The sequence below is a fragment of the Sinocyclocheilus anshuiensis genome, unplaced genomic scaffold, assembly GCF_001515605.1.
Source record: "Sinocyclocheilus anshuiensis isolate Anshui unplaced genomic scaffold, SAMN03320099.WGS_v1.1 scaffold288, whole genome shotgun sequence".
NCBI classification, from domain to species: Eukaryota; Metazoa; Chordata; class Actinopteri; order Cypriniformes; family Cyprinidae; genus Sinocyclocheilus; species Sinocyclocheilus anshuiensis.
Window position 1 is genome coordinate 640395 of NW_015558570.1, and position 12281 is coordinate 652675.

Genomic DNA, 12281 nt, shown 5'->3' on the forward strand with positions numbered 1-12281 from the left:
GGCACAACTACAAAACCGAATGAAAGAATAACAGTCAAGCAGGCCTGTGAACTGATCGCGAAATGCTTCCTCAGTCACATGATTAAACAGTTTGTACAACAGGCCTAAAACTATGTGCAAATAAAGCCGTTGTATTCTTGGTATTTACATTGCAGCAGCGTAGGTGTGCTAATCTCAGAAAAATGACAAACTAATGCCTCACTCGAACTGTAAGAATGCATCAGTCTTGAATCCATGAAAAAAATGACATAAAACTCAAAGTTAGGGTCAATGAGTCACATTCAATTTAACCGCATTTCTTTTGGATCAAACGCTAACACTCTTAGGCATGAGAACATGACCGAATTAGGTGAGAGGTTGCTGCCTTACCTTGAGGTGGCACGCAAAAAAATCCATAGGTTAATAACTTGGCTTACGCTCCTGATGTCTAACCTCATGTGAATCAAACACTAACTAGCAGACTGTTGCTTTCACAGAGTTAGCTGAATACCTCACCGTTTCTTGTAATGGACCCAATGTTTTTCTTATAAATCAAAAATTAGGGAGTGTATTTTTCAACATTATTTCCTCAGAACCTACTGACTGAGGTGCATACACAGGTGGTACTGGATTTTAAAGGGGTCATATGATGCGATTTCAATTTTTCCTTTCTCTTTGGAGTGTTACAAGCTCTTGGTGCATAAAGAAGATCTGTAAAGTTGCAAAGACTAACGTCTCAAATCCAAAGAGATATTCTTTATAAAAGTTAAGAGTCAGCCACGCCTACCTAAAACGGCTCGTTCTAACACACCCCCACATACCTACGTCACTATCTGGGAAGATTTGCATAACGCCGCCCAAATGTTCACGCAAAGAAAGAAGGTGTAACTTTTACTTTTTAGCAGCATCATATGACCCTTTAAGTCATCAATAGCTGGGTTTCCATGACCCGGCTTTTATGCGCATTTTGAAGTATCGCATCAGAATCGAGAGATGGAAATGCTGAATTTTGAATAAAAATGCCTTAATTTGCAAAAAAGTTTTTACGCTTGCTTGAGGTGGTTTTTGACTTATGCGAATAATGGGAGATGGAAATGCATTTTGCGAATAAATTCCTCCAAGCGCATCAAAAAAGTCATGTGACTTTGCGCTATGGGACGGCAAAACCTGACTAACCACCGAAAGCAATAACCGCGTTCATTGTGTTTCGTCTGCTCGTTCTGAGGTGCAAGCAATTTATTAAAATTATTATATTCAGTAGCTTCTCCTACTTTTCTTAGTGATGTATAGTGCCAGTTTATCAGAAAGTGATGATTTTGTTCTCTTTGACTTTGATATTCCAATTTTGCGCACAAGTTAAATTCGCAACTTTGGATGGAAACCCGGCTAATGGCACACCTCTGATACAAACGCTGTTCCAAAAGTTATGTCACATAGCCAAAGATGCATTGCCAAAGTTGAAGGCATCACAGTATGCATATTTCTCATAGAAGGCAGCCAAAGACTTCAAGATTGTGGATGAAGCGAGCGGAACGTTCCCTATAAATAAACTTAATGTGTTAAGGGTATCAATGAAAAACTGCTCAGTGTACTTAAAATGTTTTACTTGTCCTAATATTTCTATGTATGCATTTGTATGCTTTTTGTACATAGCTTAGTCGCAGGCTAACAAAGTCCTGAAAAGTATGTTTATTTGAATATTCCATTTTTAGCTTAGCAACGTGCTAACGACAACCTCAATTGCGAGTTGATTGTCTGCATGCCACAAAAAAATTGCTGCCCTTGTAGAGCGTTCCAAATCGCTTATGATGTTTTATGTTGTGTTAGGATGCTTAGAAGGCAGCAGCCTATGTAGGTAGCCCACTAGGTTTTGTGACAGATCTAATTTCATTGCTTGGGTCAAAATGGCCGTTGCCCACACACCTGACTCTTGCATGAGAAGCGCCGAGTTGAACAGTGCCAGTTTGTGCTGTGGATTCAGGTCCAACGCGCGATTAAAGTTTCTCAGAGCCTCTGAGGGGTCCTTCATCTCTATATTGACAATTGCCAGATTGTACCAGAGGTCTGCATTGGTATGGTCCAGTTCCAGCGCTCGTAGGTAGGCATCCTTCGCCTCACTGGGTTTGTTCATTTTCAGCAGAAGCTCCCCTCTGAGTTTTAAAAGAAACAAAGAGATTTTTTGGAATACCTCTCACAGGACATCTCGGAAATCATATGTACAACAAGAAAGATCTGTTTCTTTAAACGATATTTTCCTAGCAAATACTTTGAGTCATACAAAGGTTTTGGTTTAGTTTTTTTTCCTTTTCACAGTGTGGCTAAGAGAAGTTCTGACATTAATGAGAACCAAGGCATTCCAGTAAATCCACTTTCAATAGCTTATCTGATGAACATTTCATTAACAGGATGAGACATGTAGAGAGAAATCACAAAGTGTGAAGGCTAAGTAAATGTTCACTTGATGCAAAATGTAACAAAAACAGCGAACACCCTGATACTCTCTTACTATGGCATGTGATTTCAGTTCATATCTATGAGAAATATTTTCTTACGGACAGCAAAAAAAAAGTCCAGGATGGGTGTAAAATTGTAAGACACGGGTGCTCAATTCTTTGACAAAATTGTATCTCTTGAACATCATCCAATGCATACATGGGCAAAAAAAAATGCTCTCAATAACCTCATAAAAGCCAAAATACTGTCTGAACTACAACTTGTTTCATATGGCCATGTCAGCAAGCATGCAAGTATGCAAACACATTTTTGACCCTGTCAGCATGAATGGAGACTTGCCGACTGATGTAGGCTTGCTTGAAGTCCGGTCTCATGCTGATGGCTTGCCTATAGAGTTGGTCAGCTTCCTCCAAGCGAGAGTCATTCGCCCGAATTAGGTTTGCCAGGTTAATGTAGACGTTCAGATGGTTGGGGGCCACACGGGTTGCATACTTCTTCCCTGGAATGATCTGCCAGTATGTTTTGGAAAGGTCAGCCAAGGTTTTAAGCATTTACATTTACATACATTTGACTCTAAGTATAACAATAATATATTCAGTATGGTCTTTCTGTACATTCCAACATGAAATATAGAACCATGTGAAATTAAAGGCCATACGTTCGGTTTAAAAAAAGTCAAGCAGAACATATGAAAACCATTTTTAAATAGCCAATATTCCTTAGGTACATCACAGCTATGAACCATGGTTTGCTACTTGCTAATCAGTTGCAAACCGTATTGAGGGGCATTCACTTTCTAGAGATAATCTGATTGGACTAAAATCTGTGTAGTACAGGATGAGTCATCAATATGTTTGGTCCATTTTTCCAATACAAAAACACTGTCAAATTTAAATGCACACACTACTGTTAAAAAGTTTGGGGTCAATACGATTTTTTTTTTTTTTTAAAGAAATTAATACTTTTTTTCAACAAGGATGCATTAACTTGATCAAAAGTGACAATAAATACATTTATAAATGTTTCTTTTTAACAATAATGCTGTTCTTTTTAACTTTCTATTCATTAAAGAATTATGAAAACTATAGCACGTCTATTTTGCGATATTTGCGATATTATTAAATATTTTTTATTTTATATTTTATTTTTTTATTTATAATTTATTCTTATTCTAAGCATATGGCATTTTATTTACAGCAGACAATCATGTCCCTGGCCACATGGGCAGTGTGTTCCCGGGTTCGTAGGATCACAGAACTCATTTATCCACCGTGAATAAATCACCATCGAGTTTTACAGTATCACTGAGGTGCCATGTAACTTCATTTTATACAGATGTCCACATGAGAAACAATTACCATCCGAATAGAGCTTTAGACAGTTTATTACTTTAGTTATGGACTTTTAGCCTTTTATTTATATAAAAGAGAGAAAGGGGGAACAAGATCGCAGACCTTTTAACAGTCCCTGTGAGCCAATAACTCACAGCCCAAAACTTCCCTTAAAATTTGATCACCTTCTTTAAAATTACAGATGAGTTTGTATGGTTTTGTAACATTCAGGCAGTGATAGTTTATCTTGAGATAACATAGGATGTTGTCTTGTGCCGAGCAACACAATGGCAGTGCAAAATTAAAATGGTTGCATTTGGCTCAGGGGAATGCAGTAGGAGAGGACAACAGGAAAGGAGGTAACAAGTTTTCTTGTGCTGAACTGCAAATCATATTTGAACTGCACTGATCTACCAATAAACAGAAGACTGCTTAAAATATCATTATGGTTGGGAGATGAAAGAATCGTTCATATCAAAGTTTGTTGACAGCCTAAACAAAATCTATTTTTTTCTGATACGGAAATTTCATACCTGTGGCATAAGTGATTTCGCAATTATATATGCCTCCTCTGCCTCTCTGGACCTGTTTAGGTTTTTGTAGGTTCTCCCAACGTTCATGTGGGCCCCAATGTCATCTTAGAAGAGGACACAATGTTTAGTATAGAGTCATAAATCAAGAAAATAGCACAGACTAAACCTCAAAGAAAGAGTAGATAGTGGAATGTGAATTATACGGCTTGACTGCAACAAATAATAAACTTTACAGGCAGCTGACCAGTTTTAATACACAGTTGGGATGAGAACCGGCGGGGAAGACCGGGAAGAGGAAAAGCACCTCCTGTGAAAGTGCTCCCTTTACAACCTTTCACAGCCATGTGGCCCATGTAACCTCAAACAACAGAGAGCTAACCAACAGCATCGCTAGGTTTTGATGTGTAAAACTGATAATGCTACCAGCATTTTCGAAGAATCGCCTGCCTGACCACACTCAAGCGGTATAGAGTTTTTGTAATGAAAAGCAAACTGACGCGAATAGATAGCCTGTCCAGGATTTCCTCATTCATTAATGTGCTTACAGAGCTAATCTGGGAAAAACACATCTTGGGTGGTGGATCTCTCAAGTCACATTAGCTCAATAAACCAACATAACTAAAACAATTAAAGTCAATAGTCTAATGCCTTTGGCAGCCACAGCCGTCTTCCTCACAGGTAGCTTGACAGAAGTACAGAAAAGCCAATAGAAAACCTAAATCCTCATCTTCTCAAACCAAATCCTTAAATCCACATTCTCAAGACACTAAAGTGCGAAAATAGTTTTATACACCAATGTTTTCATAGAGTTCCAAGAAATACTACATAAACTACTTCTTGTTAGCTTATACACAATTTGAAATTGTCTTTACCAACATGCCTCCAAACTTATAATAATAAGGGAGAATTTCCCACACCTCCCTAAAACAACATACCCAATGGTGAGTTTTGTTTAAAATAAGCTCCATGTTAACTTCCTCTGCCAATATTTTTTAAAGAACTGATGGAAATATTACACATGGAAGTCTTTTTACTATTTTGTGTCTGTGGAAAACAATGTGGTGAAAAATCATTCCCAGAGACATACTATCATTTAGCACATTTGCCTAAAATGACTCTGTAAAAACAACTTCAAGTCCACATAAATTAAGACTGGCCTCATTTACTTTCTTAATATTGTTATTATGAATGATTCATTGGTGCTAAAGTTTGCTTTCATAATCTTTAATTAAAATGTAACAACTTGCTCTTCTTCTGACACAACTTTCCTTTTTGCTGATGGACACACGGACTTTGGTGCCCCATACCCAGAATCTGTGCTCTGCATTTAACCCATCCAAGTGCACACACACAACAGTGAGTAGTGAACACACACACACACACACCCGGAGCAGTGGGCAGCCATTTTTGGGAAGCAGTTGCAGCACCCACTCCCAATAAATTCACAATGGATAAAATCCCAATTCTAAATTTTTTCTCACTGAATAACCTGTTTCATGCACGATTATGCAAGCAAAATGGTAACGTTTACTTTAAAGATGCTAGGGTAAACTTAAAAAGACAATCTGGCTAAGTCAATTACCTGGTTGCACTCTTGTGGCCTGAAGGAAGTATCTCAAAGCTCTCTCATAACTGTTCTGATTCTCTAAAGCATGTCCAACATTGTTCCAGAGTTTTGCATTGTTCCTGTTCACCTGGAGGAAAACAATTTTGTTGTTTCAGACCAGGCTGACATTACAAATCATATTTTCCAGACATCATTTCATTGTACTCTTGTTAACGTCTGGATTTGTCCTTTGATATAAGGTTGGATTTATTCAAAGTAATGATCCCAAAACACAAGCATAAAATATGTATGAGCCTGTGGCCAGATGTGCATCTATAAATGAATAATGTGTCCTTGGACATGTTCATACTTTCAGTGCAGATGTAAAAAGCGTGTATTCGGACTCCCAATCCCAGTTTCTGTTGAAAGTCTTCACAGCGTGCGTTGTTAGAAGAACTCCCATGAGCAACCAAGACATTTTCTTTAGGCCTCTGGATAATGTCACAAAAAAAGGGAGTGAGTCTCTGAACAAGTCATTTAAAGGGAATAACATATTTGTTTAGATTCGTTTAGAGGAAGTTTACCCTCTTTGGGACAGGAGTTTAAATCCATGGGCTACCAAAACACAAAATCCCATGCTGGGCACGTACAGGACCCTTTCAGCCACAACAAAGCCCACAGGGAAAAACAGGTTGGATGCAGGGATAAAAGGAAGGACGATCAGCGACAGTGCCTAAATGACACGAAAAGACAGGAGAAATAATGAAAATATTTGTACTAAACAAATAAATCATCCAAAACTGGAAATTTGTGGTTCTTTGAGAATTATCAAAAAAATAAACACAATTTACATACATATTTCTTGCTTTAAAAGAAAGTGCATTAATCAGTTAATAAAAAGGAAAATAGTACTGTGTAGTTTTCCACACTGAACAAAATACTTTCACAACAGTGAATAAACTCTAAAATAAATAAAATCTAAAAGCACAGTTCATATCTTCTAGAGACATTTATCATGTTATTTACATAACTTCCTTTTGATCTTCAGCAATAACACAGTAAATTACATGGGATGTTTGCGCTCATGACCAGGGGTCCGTCCCAAGGAGAATGCATCATAATAAAGGAATAATGGAGGGTAAAAAGGAGAAAATCTTTTCTTTCGTCTGTCGAGCAAACACAGTCCTTGGACCCCTACGTGAAAATGAAAATCACTGCCCATTCAACAATGAAATGACCTGTTTTTTTTCACTCGCTCTTTGAAATCTAATGAGAGGAAGTAGAAACGCCAGTTTCTCTGGCAATCCAATTGGGGATTTGTCTAAGTGGCAACCCTGAGTGGGGAGAAAAACGGCCTGGGTAAACCAAGAAATTCCATAAGCAAAAAATCTTGGATTTAAATGTTCTCATTGTTTGGTTCAGACAAGCTTGTGCAGGTCTGAATGCTAATCACTGGTTTCATAAAGCTTTGTCTGAAACCAAGACCATGAGTTTGATTAATCTGGAACTAAACCCAATTATACATGCTTGACCTGTAGGACAAGTGCAAGAAAACTACTGAGCCACATAATCATGACGGTCCGAGATAATTTCTCTGAGTAGTGGAAATGTTCAAACAGATGATTGATTCAACACAAATGAGAACATGTCATTGCAGTGCTCCTCAAACATGGTCCTTCTCATCAAAACCACATGCAAACACTCCTGTCTTACACAATGCATGCCAGGCCACAATATGTAAGATTGGGATTATAGGTTTTGTTTATGAAAAGCGCCTTATGACAAGGTGATGGATCAGAATTTTTTGAAACGCTGAACCCCTGCGAGGGCACAGCCCTTGGACACCCTGTTTTGAAGAACAAACTAATTTTGTTTTGTCTAGCTACAGCTAATCTCACCCTTTCTATAAGCAGAAGAGTCACTTTTCAAAGCCCGCTCGTATTTATGAGTTTATCATCAAGTAAACCGCAGGGTGCCATATAGAGGAGGCTTTTTTAATCGAGCCATCCCGAAAAACAGGGGCATTCATCTCACATTGTGAGGTTTTGAAAGTGAATCGCAGAAATTGGTTTTGGCAGCAGCTTCAGAGTGCGTCAAGAACCAAACTGTCATGCGTTGCTTACGCAGGGGTGGATTTAACAGAGCCAAAAGCAGCAGTACGGGGAACATCATATTTAGCCAATTTGCTTGATGCTTCAGAGGACAAAATCAATCTTGATGAAAGAAGTTTCTGCACAAACAAGAGCTTTGTCTGCGGTTATCATAAGCTGTGCGCTGCATGCTGTTTGGTTGCTTTGGAACATGCAACACAGAAAAAAAAACTTCACAGTCAAATTAGCCAAACTTTCAGAACAAAAGTGTTTCCTGTTTGCTCAGAGTGAGTGTCGAGGGTCTGCGCATAGGGAATCATTAAAATAACTAACCGTGGCCAAATAAAACAGATTCGGACCAATATTCTCACGCAACCTGTTCTCCGTCTCCTAACCACACAGACCAGAGCAAAATCTTAATGCTCAACCCCTCCCCCCTTCATCTTTACACATTGTTCGTTAATAGTGATTTGTGGCCCCCCAGTCTCAAAGAGCGGCCTCTGCCAACAGAGCGAGGAAGTTCACCAAACTGTTGACAGCGCGTGGAGACGCGGATGAAGAATTCATGCCGCTGTTACACAACAAACGAGAGGAGAGCTGAACACACAAGACAAACGGATTTCAAATGTGACATAGTGAACTCTTACAAGTGTGGAATCAGTCAGTGGTCGAACATATGTAGACATCAGAGCTGCAGTGCCAGACTATAATACGATAACATTATGATGGACAGAAAAACAGTTCTTTTGGCTGTAAATTGAGAAGAATAAAATGTTGTGTGAAACTAAACATTTAATGAACACTTTATGAAATACACACAAGTTGCACAAGTTCAGTGAGGGGGAAATCTGTGTGTTCAGACAGATGACATTACTCGTGCACTGTGAGTTGCGACACTTTCCAGGTGCGGTGTTAAAAAAAAATAAATAAATTGATCCAGATTACATTGGACCGTGGGTTTGAAATAGCGCGGACAATCTTCAGGTGTACTTTTAGACTTGAACGCAATGATTAATGCCTTGTCCAAAAATGTCCCATTTTAGGTAGTAATTACCATCTGTTTATAATGAAAGGCTGTGATGCATGTGCATGTCTAGAAATGAAGTGCCTTCTTTAACTTCCTTTTAGTTAAAACCGCCAATCGCCTTTTCGGCTTTTAGTTCCCACAAGATTGCGCACAAACTGGACCAGCCTGAAAATAGTTTAAATAGCAAAAATTATGTTGTCAGATTGTATGACTGATTTGATGTGACTGAAACGTAATCCTGACAAACAGGGTCCAAAATTAATTCACTCACCAAGTGCATCAGTTTCAAATTGTGCATCAGTTGGGCAGAAATTTCAGGAACTGCAATAAAATACTTTATTTAAATGAAACAAGAACGATAGTCCTTAATTGATGAAGTGAAAAAGTTCATCTGTGACCAGTTTTAGAGATTCAAGTATATAGAAACTGTTCTGCCAGTTGCCAATATGGAAAACGGCTGTGCCAAGATGGACTTGGAGTGGAATGACTTGCATTAAAGGGACTTTAAGGGCTAATCAGCAAGTTTCCAGTAAATTGCTCAAATCCTGTCATTAGCGTCATGCCACTGAAGCATATACGTCTCACATCTCCAGTTCTTTTCTTTTCTCTTTATTTCGATCACACAACGATCGTCTTAGCTTACACTATACCATGAGGAATATTTAATTCAGGACTAGGTTTATTTGGATTCTGGCAAACCAGCTCATGTGCATAGTTCACCCGGTACGGATGAAAACACCACTAAATTGTATCTGACAGATTTCAAATAAGGCTGGGGATGATATATTATTTCAAGCTGTTTGTGAACAAACTATAATAAAAACACAAGAATCAACATCTCATTCAAGTCATGGTTACAGAAATGCATTTTCACTAAACAAAAAGTTCAAAGTTCACATTTGAAGAACCCATTTAGATCTCTCTGTTCCTCAATACAGACATAATCAGATTTTCCATAAGCCCCACCCACAAACGTACCATCATGATGATCTTTGCAGCGCTGTGGCCGTACCAAAGGCCTTGATAAGCCAGGAGGCTCAACATGCCGTAAAATACCACTGTGACGAGGTTGCGAGGGTCCAGCAGGGTCTCCACGAGGGGGATAGTGCCCATTGTCCAGTCACAACACAGCTCAGAGGGGTTGAGCAGCAGCCAGGCGTTTACTGGCAGGAGGTAGTTGAAGGTCAGCTGCCTGGTTGGGGTGGAGCTGATGGCAGCTGGATTATCAAACCTGATGATAGATGGCAAAGAATTAATGAACACTCCTCTCCAGGCTTTGCCCCCCCACGGACATCCCTGTGCCCCCCCTCCGGACCGAGGGGGACGGCCGGACTTTAGTTTCGCATGTATAATAGTCTAACTCATAGTGTACAATAGTCTAACTGATTGCTTTTAGATGGAAAAGCTGCCCATAACTCCTGGTCTAGTATCTGTTTTCTTCGTAATAATAGCATAACGAAATACATTTGGCAAACAATCCAGTGTATCTGCCCTTCTGTTTTGGAAAGCATCAAATGATTTTACAATGCATTTTTGCAGAGGGGAGCAAAGTAGCCAATCACAGACATGTTTGTTGATTTCTACAACGCAATGGCCAATCAGATGTGTTTAGGTTGGAATCCACGTATTCACCGCTTTTTGTCCGGTGCCGAGTTCTATCATGCTTGTAAACTTCTTTTTTTTTTTTAAAGTTTCATTGTGTGGTCACATTCATTGGTTAAAATGGAACTTTGTGAGATCGTGATGAATGAGTGACCGTTTTTAATAAATTTAAAGGGAGCACTCTTTCCATGCTGTATACAATAATATATTCAGAATTTAAATAAAACGTGTGTTTTTCATGCTTGGCAAGCGGCCACGTATGACACAGAGATAGCTAACTACTACATATAGAAAAAGATAATAGCCTAATTTCAGAAGCACAAAGTGATGTGATTCTGCAACCGCCTGGTCCAAACGCAGGATTTAGGTAAGGAAACAGTTATTAATTATTTGTATTGGCTGCCATGCCAAATCATGCACCTGCTTGCTTTTCTGTTTAATTTAAGTGTTTTTGTGAACGTATGTGCTTTAATAACAAATAATTGTGTAACATTTTACAATAAGGTTCGATTAGTTAATGTTAGTGGATGTATTAAAGTGTTAGTTAATTATTTACTATTATTAGCGCAGTTTGAAATTACTACGCGTAACTACCCCATAGATGCATATAATTAAAGTCTACTGTGTTTCACAGTCAACACAGGCTATGGCTTTTTGGCTAGGTTTAAAGGAAAAAAGCACTTTTAGATAAACAAGGCAATAATTTTAAAGTTCTTAAAGTTCTTAATTAAAATTCTTTATGAACCGCAGGATTGCTTGTAATAAAGATTTAAATGCAAAAGAAAAGGCAGTAGAGCTGACTGTTTCTGTCAGTGGTAAGTTTTAATTTAGAATGTTTGTGATAACATAAAACATAAGAATTAGTTGTTTTGCTTTAGCAACTTAATATATAAATCTACAAGTAAATGCAAAAGTAAAAAGTAAAAAGTAATTGATGAAAGATTGTATTACCGTAATCTCGTTTTTCACATTGATTTAAATTAGGGGTGCTCCGATTCAGCCGTGGATCAGGAGCAGACTCTTGTGTGAAAGCACAGTCCGTGCTGCTTCTGTACCACACATGGACTACATACGCACTGCAAACGGAGTATGTGTGAACCTCACATACAGCTCACAAAATCAGGCTTGCGCTGTGTGCACTGTGTTGCAACAATTACACGATTGTAAAAACAAAAATACAGTGCATGATCAAACATTTAGGTGAGTTAGGTGAGATATTTTGAAAAATGTCTAAAAAATGCCCCCCTCCACAATAATCTCCTCTCACAAGAGTCACCTAAGAGGGGAATTAATTTTCAAAAATTAAATTCAGGCCCTGAATAAATGTCTAAAAATCTTGATTGGATCATCACTATAAATAATTCTACATGATAAAAAGAAGGCTTTAAAAAAATTGGTATCGGTGATCGTATCGGCAGATACTGCTTTCTGTTATCAGTGATCGGTGATCACCCTCAAAAACCCTGATCAGAGCACCCCTAGTTGTCAGCTAAAGAGATGCTTTAGGGTACCATAAATATTAGTGTTGTAATTTTACAGTTGTACTGTAAAATAAAATGTATTAGGTTTTTTTTATTTTTACATTTGTCTTAAATATCAATATAATAATATTTCTTATTTTGTATACTATTATTATTTTGTTATTATTATTTATTTTGCAATTATATTGCTCTATAACTGCAAAACAAGATTGTGCAGCTCTACGAACAAGCAAAGCAC

General features: G+C 38.2%; 1 protein-coding gene across 1 annotated transcript in view; it reads right to left on the reverse strand.

Moving 5' to 3' along the window:
• The window catches only part of LOC107679591 (transmembrane and TPR repeat-containing protein 3-like), a 30781-nt gene that overhangs the window by 1840 nt on the left and 16660 nt on the right, over nt 1–12281 (reverse strand). Inside the window, exons 7-13 of the mRNA XM_016475180.1 lie at nt 9939–10191; nt 6428–6576; nt 6214–6334; nt 5880–5991; nt 4298–4401; nt 2773–2942; nt 1903–2129 (exon numbers count right to left, since the gene is read on the reverse strand). Coding sequence (XP_016330666.1) covers nt 1903–2129; nt 2773–2942; nt 4298–4401; nt 5880–5991; nt 6214–6334; nt 6428–6576; nt 9939–10191 — 1136 coding nt within the window. The remainder of the gene's footprint in view (nt 1–1902; nt 2130–2772; nt 2943–4297; nt 4402–5879; nt 5992–6213; nt 6335–6427; nt 6577–9938; nt 10192–12281) is intronic.